At 36.6% G+C, this 22,874-nt stretch overlaps 2 protein-coding genes across 6 annotated transcripts in view; one reads left to right on the top strand and one right to left on the bottom strand.

Moving 5' to 3' along the window:
- ANKRD12 (ankyrin repeat domain 12) overlaps positions 1 to 22,874 on the bottom strand; it is a 136,679-nt gene that overhangs the window by 105,554 nt on the left and 8,251 nt on the right. The window lies entirely within an intron of this gene.
- LOC124244557 (uncharacterized) overlaps positions 8,517 to 22,874 on the top strand; it is a 28,702-nt gene continuing 14,344 nt past the window's right edge. The window contains exon 1 of the mRNA XM_046671180.1: positions 8,517 to 8,551. Within this exon, the coding sequence (XP_046527136.1) occupies positions 8,517 to 8,551 (35 nt within the window). The remainder of the gene's footprint in view (positions 8,552 to 22,874) is intronic.

The raw sequence follows: 22,874 nt of genomic DNA on the forward strand, positions 1-22,874 counted from the left end.
GCATGCTACTCTCAAACACAAACTGAGAATTTTCAAAGCTCTCAAATGGTCACAGAACCTGTACTTAAAAATACCAGTTAATTCACATTATTTGACTATTAGTGAAGAAAATCTAATCCATAACAACTTAAATTTCTCAAGCAAATAAGTAATACTGTTCTCAGAAGTCTTGATGATAAAAATGTCCTGAAGTACATGTTAAAATACAGATTTAGGGACATCAGCATCATGGGGGAGTAAGCTGTTCCCTTGGTCTCTCCCCTACTAAGTTACAACCAGACATTCATTAACCAACAGAGGATTCTATACAAAGCACAACAGGACATCTGAGAGACTCATGCAGCCATACATCCGAAGGTGGGAGCACTGGATCCCCGGGAAGCACTGGAAGGAGGTGAGTGGATCCCCTCTCCTTCCCCAGTGGCAAGGATTTAGGTCACAGGTCATCACACAGCAGCTGATGCGCAACTGTAAGAGAAGGCAGGGGAGCAGGCAGGCCTACATGTGAATGCCTCACTTTTGAAGTGATAACCTGGCCTAAGGGAATGCTCTACATTGAGTGGCAAGGCTCAGTCACCACATGGGTGCCCCTACCAAGGAGAAGCCCAGGCGAACCACCTGTGAGCAGAGAGTGGACATGCACATGAAAGAAAGTGTCCCCCCAACCCCACGCCTAGCACACAACCTTGGCCAATCCCTGGCCAAAGCTGCAGATCCGCACCAGAGCGCCTGAGTACGCATGTGACCTGCCAAGCAGCTGAAGCCAGTGGGCAAACGCAAGTGATCCCTATTGGCACAACTTCCAGCAGATGCGGCAAGTTCAGATAACACAGCTCCCAACCCCCACCCCCAGTGGTGGCAGGCAGAACCTGTGACCTGATACTACCACTATTTGCTGGAAAAGGATCACTTCATCAAATGCCATAAAGAACTACATTAACACTCCAGAGCAGAAGGAAAATGACATCTCTCGAGACACCAACACTGAAGTCATAGAAATTTACAATGTGAATGACACAGATCTCAAAATAGTTGTAATAAAGAAACTCAATAAGTTACAAGAAAACTCAGAAAGACAGTTCAATGAGCGCAGGAATAAAATTAATAAACAGAAGGAATACTTCACAAAACAGATTAAAACCCTGAAAAAAAAAAAAACACCAAACAGAAACTCTAGAGATGAAGAACACAATGAATGAAACAAAAACCAATCTAGAAAGCTTGAAAAACAGAGCTGACATTATGGAGGACAGAATTAGTAATTTAGAGAACAAGAATATAGAAATGCTTCAGGCAGAGGAGGAGAGACAACTAAGACTTAAAAAAAGTTTTGAGAAATATCTGACTCAATCAGGAAATGCAACATAAGGATTACAGGTATTCCGGAGAGAAAAAGGAGCAGAGAGGCTGTTCAAAGAAGTAATAGCTCAGAACTTCCAAAACCTAGGGAAGGAACTGGACTTACAAGTATATGAAGTCAATAAAACTTCTAATTACATCAACGCGAAAGACCATCTCCAAGGCATGTAATAGCAAAACTTGTAAAAGTTGGTGACAAAGAAAAAATATTAAGGGCAGCAAGGCAGAAGAGAATAATTTACAAAGGAACCCCTATCAGACTTTCAGTAGATTTCTCAGCAGGAATGTTACAGGCTTGGAGAGACTGGAATGATATATTCAAAATACCGAAAGACAAAAACTTACAGCCAAGAAACTCTATCGACCAAAACTATTCTTCAGATACAATGGAGAAATAAAAGCTTTCCCAGATAAACAAACAAAAGCTGAGGAAGTTCACTGCCACTAGTTCTGCTCTACGAGAAATGATCAGGGATGCCCTCATACCTGAAACAAAAAGGCAAAGGTTTACAAAGCCTTGAGCAAGGAGATAAATAGGCAAAACCAGAAAATTGCAGCTCTCTATAAGAACAGGTTAACAAACACTAAGTTATAACATAAAAGATAAAGGGAAGGAAAGCATCAAAAATAACTACAATCATTTCACTTTAATCACAAACACACACACCAAACCAAAAAATTTGTGACAACTATAACTTTGACAGGGAAGAGGAGAGGGATGGAACTTGGTTAGGCTAATGGAGATAAGCAGCTATCAGAAAATGGACCATCTCATCTACAACATCTTTTATACAAACCTCATGGTAACCACTAAACAAAAAATCACAGCAGAGACACAAATCATAAACAAACAGAAAACTGAGAAAACCATCACAGATGATATGGCAGTCAGAAATACAAGGGAAGAGAAACAAGGGAAATACAGAACTGAAAAACAAGAAAGAAAGCGGCAGTATTAAGCCTTCATGTAACAATAAACACTCTAAATGTAAATGGATGCAATTCTCTGATCAAAAGAGGTGCTGGATGGATTAAAAAAACAAGATCCAACAATATGCTGCCTCCAGAAAACACACCTCAGCTCTAAAGATAAACACAGGTTCAGAGTGAAGGGATGGAAGACGATACTCCAAGCAAATGGCAAGCAAAAGAAAGCAGGTGTTGCTGTACTTGTAACAGACAAAGCAGACTTCAAGATAAAAAAGTGACAGAGACGCACTATATAATGATAAAAGGGACACTCCACCAAGAGGACATAACATTTATGGATATATATGTACCTAACACAGGAACACCCAAGTATACAAAGCAACTATTAACTGACCAAAAGAAAGAAATTAACAGCAACACAATAATAGTGGGGGACCTCAACACCCCAATTAAATCAAACGATGGGTATCCAACAAGGAAGTAATGGACTTAAATGAAACACTAAACCAATGGACTTAATAATATATAGAACACTCCATCCAAAAACAGCAGAATACATATTCTCAAGTGTACATGGAACATTCTCAAAGATAGACCATATGCTGGGAAACAAGGCAAACCTCAAAAAATTTAAGAAGACTGAAATCATATAAAGCATCTTTACCAACCACAATGCTATGAAACTAGAAATCAAATTCAAGAAAAAAGCAGGGAAAGTCACAAACATGTAGAGACTAAACAATATGCTACTGAACAACCAGCGGATCAATGAAGAAATCAAAGGACATCAAAAATTACCTGGAGACAAATGAAAATGAAAAGACATCATACCAACTCTTACAAATGCAGCAAAAGCGGTGGTAGGAGGGAAATTCATAGCAATACAGGCCCACCTTAGCAAACAAGAAAGATCTCAAATAAATAAATCTTAAAACTACACATAACAGAACTAGAAAAAGAAGAATAAACAAAGCTAAAAGTCAGCAGCAGGAAGAAATAAAAATCAGAGCAGAAATAAATGAAATAAAGACCAAAAAATCTGCAGAAAGGATCAAAGAAACTAAGAGCTGGTTCTTTGAGAAGATAAAATTGACAAACTGTTAGCCAGACTCACTAAGAAAAAAAGATAGAAAGTTCAAATAATTAAAATTAGAAATGAAAGAGGAGAAATTACAACAGATACCATAGAAATATAAAGGATTATGAAAGAGTATCATGAAAAACTACATGCCAACAAATTGGATAACCTAGAAAAAAAAGGAAAAATTCTTAGACTCCTAGTACCTCACAAAACTGAAGCATGAAGAAATAGAGCATCTGAATAGACCACTCTTAAGAGATTGAAATAGTAATCAAAAATCTCCCAAAAAACAAAAGTGTAGGACCAGATGGCTTCTCCAGAGAGTTCCACCAAACATTCAAAGAAAACTTAACACCTATCCATCTCAAACTATTCCAAAAAACTGAAGACTACAGAACGCTTCCTAAGTCACTCTATGAGGCCAATATCACCCTGATACCAAAACCAGACAAGAAAACACAAAGAAGGAGAATCACAGGCCAATAGTACTCATGAACATAGACACAAAAGTCCTCAACAAACTATTGGCAAACTGAATACAGCAATACCTTAAAAGCATTATACACCAGGATCAAGTGGGCTTTATACCAGGGGCACAGGGATGGTTCAACATCTGCAAATCAATCAATGTGATACACCACATTAACAAAATGAGGAATAAAAATCATAGGAATATCTCAATGGATGCAGAAAAACATTTGGCAAGATCCAAGATCCATTTATGATAAAAATTCTCAATAAAAATAGGTATAGAAGGCAAGTACCTCAACATAATAAAGGCCATCTATGACAAACCCATAGCCAAAATAATACTCAATGGGGAAAAATTGAAAGCCATCCCTCTGAGAACAGGAACAGGACAAGGCTGCCCACTCTCACCACTCCTATTCAACAGAGTACTGGAGGTTTTGGCCACAGCAATTAGGCAAGGAAAAGAATTAAAGGGTATCCAAATAGAAATGAAGAAGTGAAACTCTGCCTGTTTGTAGATGACATGATCATATATATATAACTCTAAATAATCTACCACAAAACTATTAGAAATAATCAACTACAGCAAAGTTGCACAGTACAAAATTAACTTACAAAAATCAGTTGCACTTCTATACACTAATAATGAACTAGCAGAAAAAGAACTCAAGAATACAATACCAGTTACAACAGCAATAAGAACAACAAAATATCTAGGAATAAATTTAACCAAAGATGTGAAAGACCTGTACAATCAATGAAAAATCTAAGACATTATCAAAAGAAATCAAAGATGACATAAAGAAATCAAAAGATATTCCATGCACATGGATTGGAAGAAAAAACAAAGTTAAAATGTCCATATTCCTTAAAGCAATCTACAGATTCAATGCAATACCAATCAGAATCCCAATGACATTCTTCATGGAAATAGAACAAAGAAGACTAAAATTTATATGGAGCAACAAAGGACCTCGAATTCCTAAAGCAATCTTGAGAAAAAAAAACAAAACTGGAGCCATTAGAATCCCTGACTTCAAAATATACTACAAAGCTCTAGTAATCAAAACAGCATGGTACTGGCACAAAAACAGACACATAAATCAATGGAATAGAATTGTAAACCCAGACATACGGGTAGCTACTCTTCAACAAAGGAGCCAAAAACATACAAGGGAGAAAGGAAAGTCTCTTCAATAAATGGTGGTGGGAAAACTGGACAGCCACATGCAAAAGAATGAAACTAGACTACTGCCTTATATCATACACAAAAATTAACTCAATGAATTAAAGATTTGAACCTAAGACATGAAACCATAAAACTCCTAGAAGAAAATATAGGCAGTACACTCTTGGACACTGGTCTTAGCAGCATCTTTTCAAATATCATGTCTACTGAGGCAAAGGAAACAAAAGAAAAAATAAACACAGGGAACTACATCAAACTAAAGAGCTTCTGCAAGGCAAAGGAAAGCATCAACAAAACAAAAAGACAACCCACCAACTGGGAGAAAGTATTTGCAAATCATACATCTGATAAAAGATTAATTTCCAAAATATATAAAGAACTCACATAACTCAACAACAAAGATAACAAACCTAATCAAATAATGGGCAGAGAATATGAACATTCTTCCAAAGAAGATATACAGATGGTCAATAGGCACATGAAAAGATGTTCAATATCACTAATCACAGGGAAATGAAAATCAAAAGTACAATGAGATATCACCTTTTATCTGTTAGAATGGCTATAATTACCAAGACAAAAAATAACAAATGTTGGATAGGATGTGGAGAAGAGAACCGTCATACACAGCTGGTGAGAATGCAAACTGGTGCAGTCACTATGGAAAACAGTATGGAGATTTCTCATAAAATTAAAAATAGAAATGCCATATGACCCAGGTATCCTACTACTGGGTATTCATCCAAAGAACCTGAAATCAATAATTCAAAGAGACTTATGCATCCCTATGTTCACTGCAGCATTATTCACAATGGCCAAGATGTGGAAGCCAAGTGCTCATCAACGGATGAGTGGATAAGGAAGATGTGGTATACATACACAATGGAATACTACTCAGCCGTAAAAAAAGAAAATCATACCATTTGCAACAACATGGATGGATTTTGATGGTATTATGTTAAGCAAGATAAGCCAGAGAAAGAGAACCATAGCCTGATTTCACTCATATGTGGAAGATAAAGAAAACAGATCTGTGGTTACTAGAAAGGAATGGAGTCAAGAGGTAGGCGAAAGGGGTAATGGTGATGGATAAAAATTAGCCTATTAGTGGTGAGCACGATGCAGTCTATAAAGAAACTGGTAAACAATAATGTATACTTGAAGTTACACAATGTTATAAACCTTATGACCTCAAAAAAATAACTGAAAAAAGAATAAAATAAAATACGTATTTAGTAGGCCTGAAATGGACTCAAGAATTTGTCCTTTTAACAAGAATCTCAGTGGTTCTTATCATTAGCAAAGTTTGAAAAATGAATTACAGAGTATTTTTAAAGATATTATAAAAGATCTCATTAGAAAAGGATTCACTTAGGCTAATTTAAAATAGGGGATTCACCTTCCGTATTAAACCCTATATATACACAACATGCCCACATGTGGGTATGTGGGGCACCCTAGGCAGCCTGAGAGTCTCATTAAAAACATGTATTTGACTGTCATTTCCTTCTTTCACAGGATGACAACTCACTGGGAGAGTATTTTCACTTATAAGAAGACTGATCCTAAAGAGCATTCAACACTGGTATCCCATGTAGTTTGTTCCTCTACTGCTTATTAGTTATGTCACAAATGCTCCATAGCTTTCTTCTCCTAGATTGACCTGTTTCCATCTTTTCTAGGAAGTATATGGAGCAACTATCAGTTTCTTGTCACTGCCTCTGATTTATAACCTTTAACACTGGCTTATCTGGAAGTCTATTTTCTTCTGTACTCTAGGTAGAAAATTTGTTTTCTTACTCACCTACTGACCTCTGTAGATTTTTAAGTTTCAAAGTCTCAACAGAAGCCTGCAAACCAGTTTATATTTCTCCTTCCTGAAAATGATTTAAATTTTACACTATTCTTTACATTTGAATAGAACTTCAAACAGTATTTTCCAAACTGCATTTTTCAAAGCTGCCTTACATTGGGATCTCTAGAAACTGCTTCTGAAGCTGGGGGATGGGGGGTGGGGATCACACAACTGGAAGATAACTACTTTATCTCAGATCTCTTGATCTATATAGGGTGGTGATAAAGATGTCACCATCCATTTACCTTACCCAATCCTTCTTACTAGGAGGAAAAAATCACTCTACAAGCAAATTTTCTTGGATTATGTATACATTTGCTTTAGCAAAAGGAGTCTGACCAATTCATCTTTGGGACACAATGCATGCATGTCTAAAAAGTCCAGTTATTGGAAATTTGCCAAAAGCAATTATAGATAAAAATGCACATCACTACCTACAATGTAAAGCTTAACCAAACAAGTATAACAAATTTAATAAGCAGCAAGATCACTAAACTAACGCTGTTATGATTTAATAACAAGAACAGCAGAATCAACACAACTAACTCAAAACAAGAATGGTGATACACACAGATAAGCATCCTTCTTGAAAGCCAAGGTAACTGCAATGATGCCAAGTCTTGCCTGACAGACTTCTTAGTACAACAACTAAAGTGACTCTTCAGGAAACATCAATAAGTTGCTCTTTTTTGTTTATGAATTATCCTTCATCCTAAGGCTAACAATTTGAAGAAAACTTTATCATAGCAGAGTACAAAACTGCCCACAGGAAGAGGCCAAACTTTGCTGAGAAGATGCTCTGACTCAAGAAGGAAATAAGCCTTGGGACCATGTCTGTGGGTAAAAACTATTCAACATAACAAAAAGAGGGAGGGTTAGGGAAAAAATTCAAGAATAGAGAGAGGACTCTGGCAGACTATTTGTAAGATTAGGGATGAGAGAAATAAACACCTCTAGTTGGCAGTATGGCTAGAGGAGAACTTTGGAGAACAGAAACATAACACAATCTGTGCAGTTGTACGCTATGTACATGTAGATTACAAACGTAAAAGTGAAAATCTACAGAAGTGTTTCTCTAAGAACTAAAGGAAAGTCTGTAGTTAGAGATCACTTTATAGTCTTCCAGCATTTAGTGAGCACTGGACCTTCAGAAGCAATGCTTTAAACATTATTTTATTCTGTTTGCTCTAGTCACTCTATCTTCCAATCCTAAGTTTTGACTGAAAAATTCTTCCTAGGGGAATCACAGAACACAAAGATTTGTCTTTAGCTTCCATCTACAAAGAAGAAGAGATTAAAGTCAGAGTCTGTGACTAAGTCTTTCCCAAGTAATTTATCAGATATGCTTAACTTTACCACAGTTTCACAGCTACTTGGCAATTAGTACTCATTACTGGGGGTAGGAAGAGGGGTAGCTTTCCTCTGACTGGGCTAAGACAAACAGAAGGAAAAAAAAAATCAGGAGGAAAAAAAGACCTAAGAGAAAACATGCAGAACAAAGTACTGACACCAAAATTTAGCAACGGATGAATACAGACTGCAGATTAAAACTTAACTGAAATCTAAACACAGATGCAACAAGCTCACAGTTTATAAAATGGTTTCTTTTCCTGACTTCAACCCTATCCAAGATGACGTTTAAACTAAAGACGATCAAACTCCGTTGGTATTGTCTTCAGCTTTGATGAGGTGTTCCTTGATTCACATTACTGCTTCTAATATTTCAGTTTACTCAAAATATGCTGTTCTTTAAGGCTCATGCCACTTGGTGATTCAAATTTGCCCAATTACCAGAAGCAAGGCAGAAGGCTTTTTCAAAGAGACAGATTCCTGATTTCATCCTTAGACCTATTGGAATCAGAATATCTGAGAGAGGAGATAAATACTTTTAAAAAGCTACCTTAGTGGCTGCCAGGGACTGGGGGAAGAGGGAAACAGGTAGTAACTGCTTAATGGACACAGAGTTTCTTTTAGGATAATGAAAATGTTCTGGAACTGGATAGTGGTGATGGCTGCACAATACTGTGAACACACCTAAAACCACTGTATTATACACTTTAAAATGGTTAATTATGTCACATGAATTTTATTTCAATTAAAAAACCTCCCCAGTAGTATGGGTTAACAAGTCTGAAACCACTATACATGTATTCTGGAAATGAACACTTGAGTAAATGGAATAGTGAATGGTGGGAGCCAGGTTTCTGACTGTTAAGAGTGGGAGGCTGCAGACAGGCAAGTCAGGAGAAGGCTGGAACGTGGTAATGGATTACTGTTTGAGATATCAGTATGAACTCATGTTTAGCTTAATGTAGACACAGATAATTACATATATAAGTATTTATAGATATGTATATATAAAATCAGTATACACAAATATATTTCCTTCCTATGTCAACTAAGCAAGCCCAGAAGCAAGAACATCCCAGTAGCAAGGAGCACACCTAACACCAAGATCTTGGTTACTAGCACCTTTCTCCAATAAAAGGAACCAGGGCTCCTTAGAGAAATGGCTGATCCTAGGACTGACGCAGGAAATATGTAAGATGAGTCTGGAGACTTCTGCGCTGCCACAAAGTAAAGAAGTGCTCAAAAAATATACATAAATATATAAATGCAACAATGGGAATATGTCAAAGGAATACAGGTGTCAACTGAAAGACATCCCAATTGGCAAAGTCAGAATACTTTGAGCAACAGAATAAGTAAAGTAGTAATTGGGTTATAACCCAAGGTATAAATATTTGTGTTCATACTGATATAAACAAATGATGAAACAAATTAAAAAGTAGGAGAAGACACAGAAATTTTCCATGAAGAAGAATTCTAGGTAGTTTACGGAGATATTCTGATCTCAAGGAGGTGGAGAATAACTGTTCATTCCATAAGTGTGGATTGCACAGGGAAATCCCTTCTGAAGAATATGGTATGGAAAGAGGGAAAAGAGCATAGCTTGAAACACCTGGCAAATACTATCTCAGCAAGGTGACCAAAGTTAGCATTGACAGTGATAAGTCATGTTGATAGTGTACCCTTGATAAGATTTGATGAAAATGGCATTTTACCTTTGTAATCTTCCTCTCCAAAACGCATAACCCAGTCTAATCCAAGAAAAACATAAGACAAATTCCAATAGTGGGGGACTCTACAAAAGTACCTGACCAGTACTCCTTAAAATTGTCAAGGTCATCAAAAATAAGAGAAGTATGAGAAACTGTCATAGCCATGAAGAACTTAAAGAGACATGATGACTAAGTGAAATGTGGCATCCTGGATGGGATCCTGGAACAGAAGAATGACATTAGGTAAAAACTGTAGAAATCTGAATAAAGCATGGACTTTAGTTAGTAATAATGTATCAATATTGGTGCATCAATTACAATAAATGTACCATGCTAATTTAAGACATTAATAATAGAGGAAACTGGTGTGAGGTATACAGGAGCTCTCTGAACTATCTTTGCAATTTTTCTGTAAATCTAAAGGTATTCTAAAGTAAAAAGGTTATTTAAAAAGAAAAAATTCCCAGGTAATTTTAATGGTTTGGGAATCATTAAGCAACACTTCCCTCTACTCTTGTCATAGCAAGTACCTATATACCTCCTAGTTACTTTACTTCATAGTAATTTTTTGTCACTTACAGCCTTTATCTTTACTTCAAAGCCTGCCCCAATCTTGGTTTTCTTCAAAGTTCATGTCTATATCCCATCTCACACTCTGATCCCTTAGGGTTTTTGACTTCTCAATATCAAAAATCTATTCACTTCACTTCAGCCACTTATCTATTTTTCCTCTTCAGAATTTTGTTAGTATCCTTTGCCATTTTCTACTGTGGTAATCATCATTTTCCTACTGATCTATAAAACAAGAAAAACTATGCTGTCATTTTGTTGTATATATATATTTAAACTGGGGTTAAACATACCTAATATAAAATTTACCATTTTAACCATTTTTTTTAAAAATTGAGGTATCATTGACATGAACATTATATTAATTTCAATATTTGCATATGTTGCAAAATCATCACCATACATAGTTACAAAAACTTTTTCTCTTGTGATGAGAACTTTTAAGATTTACACTCAGGGCTGGCCCCGTGGCCAAGCGGTTAAGTTCGCATGCTCTGCTTTGGCAGCCCAGGGTTTTGCCAGTTTGGATCCTGGGCGTTGACAGGGCACGGCTCATCAGGCCGCGATGAGGCGGCGTCCTACATAGCACAACCAGAAGCACTCACAACTAGAATCTACAGCTATGTACTGGGAGGTTTTGGGGAGAAGAATGAAACAAAAAACAGATTGGCAAGAGTTGTTAGCTCAGGTGCCAATCTTTAAAAAAAAAAAGATTTACTCTCTTAGCAACTTTCCAATATGCAATACAGTATTATTAACTATAGTCACATACTGTACATTATATCCCCATGACATTTATTTTTCCCACCATTTTTCTTAATCTTTTGATTCTCTTCACCCATTTCTTCAGACCCCCAACCCCACCACTGGCAACTACCAATCTGTTCTCTCTACCTATGAACTTGGTTTTTGATTTTTTTTTTTTAGATTCCATATGTAAGAGAGATCATGCAGTATTCCCCTTTCTCCGTCTGACTTATTTCACTTAGCATAATGCCCTCAAGGTCAATCTGTGTTGTTGTAAATGGCAAAATTCCCTTCTTTTTATGGCTAAACAGTATTCCATTGTTATATATACCACATCTTCTTTATCCATTCATTCATCCATTCCATGTCTTGACTATTGTAAATAATGCTGCAATGAACATGGGGGTGTGTATATATCTTTTCGAGTTAGTGCTTTCATTTCCTTTGGATAAATACCCAGAAGTGGAATTGCTGGATCAGATGGCAGTTCTATTTTTAATTTTTTGAGGAACCTCCATTCTGTTTTCCATAGTAGCTACACCAATTATATTCCTACCAACAGTGCACAAGGGTTCTCTTCTCTCCACATCCTTGCCAACACTTGTTATTTCTTCTAAGTATGCAATTCTGTGGCACCAAGTACATTCACACTGTTGTGCAACCATCACCACCATCCATCTTTAGACTTTTTCATCCATCCCAAGTGAAACTGTATTCATTAAACAGTAACTCCCCATTCCCCACTCTTCCTAGCCCCTGGTAAACACCATGTCTTTCTGAATCTGAATATTCTGGGTACCTCACATAAGCAGAATTACATAATATTTGTCCTTTTACATCTGACTTACTTCACTTAGCATGTCTTCTAAGTTCACCCATGTTGTAGCATGTGTCAGAATTGTCTTCCTTTTAAAGACTGAATAATATTCCATCCACTTATGAATACACCACATTTTGTCTATCCATTTATCCACTGATGGATATTTGGGTTGTTTTCATCTTTTGACTACTGTAAATAATGCTATGAACACTGTATATTACACAATCCATTGTAAACCAATCAAAAACAGACTTTTATGCCTCTATTTTGTTTATGAATCTTTCCTTTTCTCTTAGGCTTAAAACCTCTCTATTCCAAGATCAGAAAATATATTCACTCTTATTTTCTTTAACTTCTTTTGACATTAACTCTTCCCATCTATCTGTAATACTAGTTTTTAATAACAGTCTTATTCCTTTATACACCCACATCTGTTTCTGGGCTTTCTAGTCTGTTTCATTATTCTATCTTTCCATTCTTGTACCAATACTATACTACTTGATTTGGGGCTTTTTTTGCATCTGGATATTTTTAAATTTTTTATTCTTTTTTGTAAAGCTTTATAATAAATTTTAGTGCCTTATCATTTTTCTTTCTCAAGATTAACCTGTCATTTCTTACCAAATAAATTTCAGAATAATTTTGATAAGTTAAAAATGTTGTCATCTGGCTCAAAGAAATAAATGTGAAAATTAAACCACATAAGTAAGAAAAAAAAAATCTTTCCTTTTTCTTGAGGAAGATTAGCCCTGAGCTAATATCTGCTGCCAATCCTCCTCTTTTTGCTGAGGAAGACTGGCCCTGAGCTAACATCCATGCCCATCTTCCTCTACTTTATATGTGGGACACCTACCACAGCATGGCCTGCCAAGCAGTGCCATGTCTGCACCCAGGATCCAAACTAGCAAACCCGGGGCTGCTGAAGCAGAAGGTGCACACTTAACCACTGTGCCACTGGGCCGGCCCCCAAAAATTATCTTAAAGATAAGGAAAGTTTCTAAAACATGATATAAAAGCTAAAAGTCATTTTTTTGAAGTCATAAATAAAAATTTAAAACTAGACATGCAAATATCATACACAGAAATCAGACAAGTGAAAACATTTGTTAACACATATGAAAAAGAAAAATCACAGAGTTCTAACAAATCAATAAAAAACAAACAACTTATCATAAAAAAATCAGAAGGCCAGCCCCAGCGGCCTAGTGGTTAAGTTTGGCATGCTCCTCTTTGGCGGCCCAGGTTTAGTTCTTGGGCACAGACCTACACCACTCGTCTATCAGTGGCCATGCTGTGGTGGTGGCTCACACACAAAAAGAGGAAGATTGGCAGCAGATGTTAGCTCAGGGCAAATCTTCCTCAGCAAAAAAAATAATAAAATAGAAATCAGAAGAAGACATGAAGAAGCAGTTCAAAGAACAAGAAATACAAATGCTGAGTAAACATACAGAAGCATTCAAACTCATTCATTATTTTATATACTAAGATGACTTTTCACTCAAAAAGACTAAAAAGGATTAAGGCTCTGTTGGCAAGCATTCAGAGAAACCAGAATAGTCATACACTGCTGATGGCAATGAAACTGGGATAACCTCTTTGGAGAGGAATCTGGCAAAGCCATTAAAATAAAAATGCACAGCCTTTTGTCCTAACAATTCAACTTTTAGTAATTTATTTTACAAGTGTACTACAAAAATATGCAAAAACATACACTAAAATGTTGCTTGTTAGGTCCACTAAAATGTTGCTTGTTATGTCCAAAACACTGAGGGGGGGGGGGATCTAAATATCCATTTATACACACTGGTTCAACAAAACATTACATTTTTATGCTGAAAATTATGCAAACTGATAGAATAAGCCCTTAAAAGAAACTCTTTTTTTCTTGACTGCTCTGTTTCTACAGAAACAACTCTAAACGCTGGACTAAATCAGGACTTGATCCTGGATGGTTTTCTATTCTACAACACACTCCCTAAATGGCCTAATCCAGCCCTCTAGCTTTAAATATCACTGAAATGCCCCTGACTTCCAAATCTGTATCTCTAGTCCCCATCTAAAACTCCATATTTGTATATTCAACTATTTGACATCTTCACATTAATGTTTAATAAGCATATCAAACCAAAAAAAGATTACAGAGAATTCATTTTCCCCATCAAATTTCCTCCTCCACACTCATCCATCCATCTCCTCCATTTCAATAAATGGCACCACCATCCATCCATTATTTAAGCCAAAAATTAAGAAATGTTGACTCTCTCTAAAACATATCTCAAATTAAATCCATGTCTTTCCACCTCAATTGCTACCTATCCTAAGCCACCATCATCACGTGAATAGGCTACTGCAAAAACTTTGCAAATGATCTTCCTGCTTCTATTCTTACTCCACTCCTCCCTTCCTCCTTCTCTCTCTTATGCACATACCTCTGAGACAAGCAGAAGAGTAATCTTTTAAAACTAAAAGTCAGATGATACCACGGCCCTGCCCAATTCTTTTTGGCTTCCCATTGAACTTAGAATAAAACCTAAACTCAAAATAAACCATCTACACTATATGTAGCAGAATTAATGAGACAGACATATGAAGAATTTTAAAAAACATTTAAAATCCTTGGGGCTGGCCTGATGGCGCAGTGGTTAAGTTCATGCACTCCACTTCGGTGACCTGGGGTTCACAGGCTCAGATCCCAAGTGCAGACCTCACACTGCTCGTCAAGCTACGCTGTAGTGGCATCCCATATAAATTAGAGGAAGACCGGCAAAGATGTTAGCTTAGCGACAATCTTCCTCAAGCAAAAAGAAGACGACTGGTAAGAGACGGTAGCTCAGGGCCAATCTTCCTCACCAAAAAATCGTCAAAGACATAAGAGAAAATTGACAATATGCAGCAGGACTAAAAAGAACCAAGAAGAAATGAAGAATATAAGAGTGTAATGGTTAAAATAAAGAACTCTACAGAGTAGATAAATGATAGAATATATAAGCCAAAGAGTGAATTAGTGAGCTAGAAGATTAGGTAGAGGATAGTTGCAGAAAGCATCAGGAAGAGATAAAGAAATGGAAAATATTAAAATTATGAGATATGGAGAAGTCAGAAGTGACAGAATCCATATAATAGAATTCCCAGAAAGAAAAAAAATGGAGAAAACACAATATTTTGAAAAAACTAATAATTTCCCAGAATTGAGGAAAGATGAAAAATCTCAGATTAAAGTGTCTAGAATACTTACTGGCATACAGTAGACTAAGCATTTGTTGAACGAAAGAATGAATGAAGGAATATGAATTTAAAACAAGACAAAAAAGAAACTACACCTAGACACACAATAAACTGAAAAAGACAAAAAATTTCAAAATCTTCTAGAGAGGAACTGCAAGTCACACACACAGGAAAAGAAATCAAACTGACATCAGAACTTTGGAAAAGCAATGCCATAGGCAAGAGAACAATGTAGTAATATTTTCAAAATGTTAAAGGAAAATAATTTCAAACCAAAACTCTTTAATCAAACTAAGTTATCATTTAAAAGTGAGGGTGAACTACTGATATTTTCAGGCATAAAAAGGCCTTAGAATGTTTACATATAAACAAAAACCCTGTGTAAAAACTGCTTTTAAATAGGCACTCAAATAAAAATTGAAATAAATCTATGAGGACACTATTTGATATATGAGAGTACAGTAAATAACCTAATAACGCATATTTCATAGAAAAAGAATGGATGGGTACTAGAAGAATACCCCTAACAATCCAGAACTAAAATTCTACAGAACATCAAAACATGGCAGCTGGGAAACTGGGGAGTAAGGGGTGTTGTAGTGGAGACTAGAGGAAAGTGAGAAGGTGGTTAAAGTACTTGTCTTGCTTGGAGAGAAGATACATATTTAAAATTAAGAAACTGTGGAAAACAAACAGAAGTACAGTAAATAGAATGTAAATAATTCCCAATATATGTGTTATTACAATAAATAAAAATGGATTAAAATTAATCAAAAGATAAGAGTCTTAGAGGCTGGATAAAAATAAGATTCAGTAATATATCTTGTAAGAGAGACCACAACAGGATACTATAAAGGTTAAAAATAAAAAGATAGGAAGAAGCTATGCCAGGAAGTATAAACCCAGGCTGGCAGATGGGCTTTTTTTTAGGCCCCATTCATGAATAATTCAGACCCTTGCTGGTCTGGGCTCAGCTCCATGCCATTCCTGGGCCTGTGGATGCCACCAATGCATTAAAGCTCACACACTAAAGGGCAGCTGTCTATTTTCCTTATAGGACAAGGCTTCAATTTTTGTCTTCTATTATGACTTTGAGCTCTTTTTCCATTTCAGACACCTGCAGATTCCTCTTTCTTGCTTTCAAGTGCAAATGTGGACTTCTTAAATGTTTTATTTTTATCTAGTATTTCCATACCTTCGAAAAAGAAGAGAGCTTCCCCAGTCTGCCCTCTTGTCCAGAGGTGCCCAGAACATGCACTTTAGATTAAATACAACTGAAAACAAAGTCCAAGTTACTTAATTTCTTCAACTATATTATGAAATGATTAAGCTCAACTGATAAGGCTGTGCAAAGTAACTAAAGGGATATCTTAGCATAGCCCTTGGCAAACAAAGTATCCAAATGCTGCACTCTAAATTTACCACCAATTTTACATTCTACCTAAAGAATAAGCATAGAATGGGAATTCCTAACTTTTTTTCTGTTCCAGCTTTCACTGGTCTACAGCTGCTTTGGGGGTAAAAATGCTCCCTCCAAATTGTTTTGAGAAAAAAGGCAACTAGTAAAGGACCAAATCACAACAATAGAACTCAATGGTCCATAACAGTCATTCCCTTAGGAAAGTAACTATTATTTTCTCTGTGATTTGATCTGGGAACCTTAAGTCCAAGATGCTATTCTGAGATCTATCAATGATTTTCCAGTTGACCTTCATCACTTCTCAATTATTTGTTTCTTCCTAAAAGTAAAATTAGGTTAGATGACATTGAAGACCTCCTATCCTTCCAAAATTCTCACTCCAGAATAAGAGACTTAGAACAATTTAACTCCAAATTCTATTTTTCTGTGAGTGCAAAAAAACGATAGCTTATATTATTAAAACAATCGTGACATCCTCATTGCTGTTTTCTCCCATGCAAAAAAGAATAAACCATTAGACATAAACACTGTTTCCCACTTATACAAAGACCAAACAGCGTAATTCCCTCACATTTTATAAGTAGTTTAAAAAAAAAATAATGGAAAAGGCCTCAAAATAAATGGCCACTCTTGAGATCTTAACTGGACTTTTTCCCCCCTTAAGTACTTAAACCATTCAAGTGAGGATTCAGTCTATGAAGAGGGTCTTGCTTTCTTTATCATGCCTTCCCAAAGTAAGCAATGGTTGATTTTCACCGAAATGTTTTCTGGCAGCTATTCCATGACATTTTTCCACAAGGAAGTATGAGGTTTATTCCAGACAAAGAAATCAATATCATAAAAATCACAAATTTAACCAACAGTATGCAAAAGATGAAGACAAACATCCACATCCTTTAAAATAAACTGTTCTCAATGTCCTTAAAACAATGTTCTTTAAAGTCCTTTAGGAATATTTATGGTCTATTTTATATAGTTCTATATTAACTTTTTTTTTTTAAAGATTGGCACCTGAGCTAACATCTGTTGCCAATCTTTTTTTTTTCCTTCTTCTCCCCAAAGTCCCCTGGTGTATAGTTGTATATTCCAGTTGTGAGTGCCTCTGGTTGTGGCATGTGGGACGCCGCCTCAGCATGGCTTGATGAGCAGTGCGATGTCCAAGTCCAGGATCCGAAGTGGCGAAACCCTCAGCCACCAAAGCAGAGTGCACGAATTTAACCACTCAACCACAGGGCCAGCCCCTATATTAATTTTTATAATCAACATGTACTACTACTCAAAATAAAAATTTTAAAAATAATAAAATAGGTTGACTTCCACTTGGTTTGCTCTGGAGAACTTCAGTGTTCTGGGCAGAACCCAAGGGGAAAGAATAATGAGACTGCTTCAGACAGAGGTAGAGGGAAAGAGGCAAAAAGTACTTTTATGTGTTTTATGTTTTCTAACCCAGTCACCACAATATGAAAGGCAGCAAAAGATTCAGGACAGAAGCTCAATCCAGTAAATACAGGCTGCAGTTTGGGCTGGTGTTGCTAAATATTATATCTTTCAGGAATCTGGGCATGGCAGATGATTCAGAAAACCACATAAAGTAAATACATTATAAACAGTCAATTTGGTTTAGCCATATATGTTTATTATGGTAAACCTATGTATAAAATGCAGTGATATTTAGATAGCAAGTGCTTAAAGTATAAACAACCAGTATCTACCAATCCTAACCAAGTCTAAGGCAAAATCTATTAGTAGGAATTTAGCAAAGTAAATAAAGTACTAGAAGACCTGGATTCTTGTAACTCTTTCTAGTAAACTCTTTGGGTTTCAGTTTCCTTGTTTTAAAATAAGGTCCAGTCCAGCTCTAAAATTCTACCATTCTTTATCACCCCCCACCCCTTTCCTCAATATAGATATATCATGAGAAGTATATCCAACACAGATTTGTCTGGAAGAATCGATTCTCCTCATAACTTCAAAACAACGAATTGTGTGTGACGTTGAATTACTCAACTATGGGTATATTTCCTTCATCTATCATACCCCAGTTGGCTCATGCAATAATCTTTTAACATTTATTAAGCATCGATATGCCAAGCAATGGAACTAAAGATGAACAAGACACAATTCTAGCCTAAAGGGAATTTACAGCTTTTAGGGGCCAAGGACAAATTAATTACCGTATGGAATAATAACTGCTATACAAGTATGATAATACTAGCACAAAGGGATCGCGCAACTCAGTTCATGTATATAGGGGTATGGGTGGCAGATTTCTAGAAGAGGTAACACTAAAATAGAGTCTTTTTTTTTTTTAATAAATTTGCGTTTCCTAATTTTTTTTTAAGATTTTATTTATTTTTTTTATAAATTTGCGTTTCCTCATTTTTTAAGATTTTATTTTTTTTCCTTTTTCTCCCCAAAGCCCCCCACTACATAGTTGTATATTCTTCGTTGCGGGTCCTTCTAGTTGTGACATGTGGGATGCTGCCTCAGCGTGGCTTGATGAGCAGTGCCATGTCCACGCCCAGGATTCGAACCAACGAAACACTGGGCCGGCTGCAGTGGAGCTCGCGAACTTAACCACTCGGCCATGGGGCCAGCCCCTAAAAGAGGCAGGTAGATATGGACAGGGGTGCAGATGGAGAAGGATAAGCATGTGCACAGGTGTGGACATGTTACTGAAACCCAAGTGGATTTGCCTCCTGGTGAGTCATATAAGACTCTCTACCACAAGTAGTTATCTCACAAAGTACAGTATATTTGCAGCAAACAGGGGACCATGAGGAATCGTTTCCAGAGTCGTGGCAACCCAGAACAAAGGGAAGCAGGGACCTTTTATTTCGGATGGGGAATGAATATTCAACAAGGAGAGTTGCGTATTTGATGGCAATTGTGTGGGCTCAGTTAGAAAACATGCTTCCACTACACTGCAGGTCATAAAGTAACAAGGCTTAAGCTCCTCCTGGAGAGATCTTAGCATTAAAAATACGGCAAAGGACACAGATGTGGTTCTCCTGGTGAGGCTGGTTGGGTTCAGGGTGGTCGGTGATTGCCTCTCCTTAACAAAAGGGAAAAAACAACAATTTGGAAAAACAGTTAAATGCTTCCAAACCCACCCTTGAGTTCCTCGGGGCAATTAGTCAGTGACAGACACATCCATACAAGAAAGCAGGCCCCATTGAAGGGAGAGCAAAAATCAAAGCCAGTGGGGTAGAAAATGAGACTAAAGAAAGTAGGAAGGGATCACATGACGACACACCTTGTCATTGTGTTGTTTGATCTTTATGATGACAAAAAGCAATTTAAGGCTTTTTAAAAGATAGTGACATAATCTTAGTAGTATATTTAGAAAGGTGCCATTGGTAAAACTTTGGAAGACAGACCAAGGAGGAATTAGATGAGCGATAAGGAGATCACTTAAAGTATAATGAGCATACTGTGAGGTTGGGAGGAACAGTAAACAAGAGCAAGGAAGCTAGAATGACACCCAAGTTTCTGGCTCCAGCAACAAGAAGTAAAAATGCTTTCAAAATAAAAGAAGCAATTAGCATTTATCTGTTGTATTTATTTTCTAACAGCAATTTATCTTCTAATAGTAAGAACTAAACAATACCTCAAGTTTTTTAAAAATAAAATTCTCTTTACTTCATTAGATAATATTTACAAGAGATTAGTGGTAAAAAGTTTTTGACACTGTCAAACATTGGGCCATAAAAGACCACATGCATTTAGAGTTTTTAAAGAGAGTAATACAGGCAGTCGTGCTTAGAATTATCTATTTGCCCTTGGTATCTAATATAGCTCTATATACATTTATTTCCATCTATATATACACTTACTAAAGTGGAAATATAAAATGCTCAGCTGCAATTGAGAAAGTTTGCATAAACGACTTCTAAGGTTCTTAGATTCTAAAAATGAGTTGCTGAGTTTCCTGACCTCTTTTTAGCCCTACCAGGTTCTAAATTGTGCAACTTCCATAGACCAGTAGAGGGCTGCAACACCTCAGAGAAAATGGTTTGGCAGCTTTACTTGCATCTCTGGCACTGGGAGCTGAAAAAATTACCAATGCTGAAAGTAGAAATCTAAGGGCCAATACATATTCACTTGGCTGTCAATGGATTCTAAATGGGGTCAGCAGTAATGCCCCAAATTCTGAAAACTAGAAACATCCATAATTAAGCATTTTGCCACCAGCTCCCTTCTCTTCCCACAAAATGGTAAAGTGTTTGGAGGCCAAGCAAAATCTTGCAAACAGAGTAAGTAGGAGAGAAAAAGTCAGTCAAAATGAGTTAGCAATTTACCACTTCCTTTCAGACCCACTGTTCCATACTGCCGCTACCAGACATCTTCCCAAAATAATTATTTCGTTAGGTTACTCTCACATCTATTTTATCAGTTCTCTTCTGCACACAGTGCAGTGTTGAAGTCTAACTTTCCTTCGCCTAGATTTTAAGGTCGATTTCTACCTCAAGTATACAATCTTATTTTCAATTTCCCTAGTCAGACTGAGCTTACTGTTTTATACAATATGTAACAGAGTTAAAACGGAAAAGGTCACTGAGGTGAACTTTGAAGAAAAACAAATTTACATAGGTCTAGAGAAAGGGAAAAGTCACTGATCAGAAAAGTTTGTGCAAAGGGAGGGAGACAGGAATTCCCCTGGGAAAGTGAAGAAATGAATCAAGGAACGGTACACAGGGAGCTTCAACTGAATTTGTAATGTTTAATTCCTAAGTTGGTGATAGGTGCTCAGGTGTTCATTACATTATTGTCTGTACCTTTTAAGTTACCTATTTCTGTACCTTTTAAGTTACCTAAATGTTTCAAAATAAAAAATTTGTTTTTGGTATTTTAACTTTGCCCCCTTCTCCCACCCCTCAAAAGACAAACAGCCAATCTTAGCAACATACCATTCATCTGGTACCAAAGTACTATTCACCGTTTAATCCCAAATAACGACCTCACTTTTACTGCTTTCTTTAAAAATGATAGGCACTTTAGCCTTAAATGAAAGGAAACGACTTTTAATTGCTGACATACTTAGGTGTAGTTTTAACAGTGGCACATAAAAATATAAGAAATATGGGATAAAGGTCACAGCATAAAAAAATCAGAATAGTTTACCATAATCACTGCTTCTGCAATATAAGCCTGTGATCCTGAAAATCATCTTTATCTATGCCCAAACTTTTTATGCAGTTATAGGTTGCTGAAATCAGTACCCCCAAGAAAGCAATGCTAATGGAAGTATCAAGTTATTTCTAATCTGCATACCACACTATTCCCACTCTGACCCAACAATTTTGTGGGTTATAACACTGCTTCAGTTACAGCCAAAACTGTAGCTTCCGTATGACTTCACACCAGGGCTGAATTGTTTGGGCTTTATTTTAGTCCTGATTTGCTACCTCACTTTTTCTGTATCTCACTCACTCTCCAACATAAATCTACATACTATACTATGCACAAGAATTCAGGAGAACTGCATATTTCAAGGCATTAAAAAAAAACCCCATGCTCTAAACTGACTTAGGGTAGTAGTATGTATTATTGGTAGCTCTTTCGTCCAGACCAATTTAGAATTATAAACTGTTTCCCTGCCAAAGAATGCTGATGAGAATGATAAGGAGACATATAATGAGGAACCAGAGCAGAGTAAATTCACTGCATTCTAATAGCTATAAGAAAGTAACAAGAAAAGGGTGGTACTGTGAAAACTCCAACCCCAATGGGAAAAAATATTGTATATTTGGTTTTATTTTTAAAATAAAACATTTCCTGATATATAATCATTCAAATGTTATGAACTGGGAAAAAATTTTAAAATTCTACCCACTGATGGTACCAATATTAAAGAGCTTTATCTATTAAAGGAAATATACTATAAAAAATAATGCCTAAAAACACAAGTTTAGGACTAGTTAAGAATGTAACAGAGGACTATTGAGAACACAATACCTTTGGCCCTCCGCGTTGTACTGTGCCATCTCATCTAAGGGACTTGCGCATTCTGGATTTGGTCTCCGTGGGGCTTCCGGGAACCAATCCCCCCCCCCCCCCCCCCCGACACTGAGGGAGGACTGTAGTTCTACATCAAAAGTTGACTTAAATTTAGCCGCAACTCTGAACAATGCACGTATTGTCC

The sequence above is a fragment of the Equus quagga genome, chromosome 9 (genome assembly GCF_021613505.1).
Source record: "Equus quagga isolate Etosha38 chromosome 9, UCLA_HA_Equagga_1.0, whole genome shotgun sequence".
Lineage (NCBI taxonomy): Eukaryota > Metazoa > Chordata > Mammalia > Perissodactyla > Equidae > Equus > Equus quagga.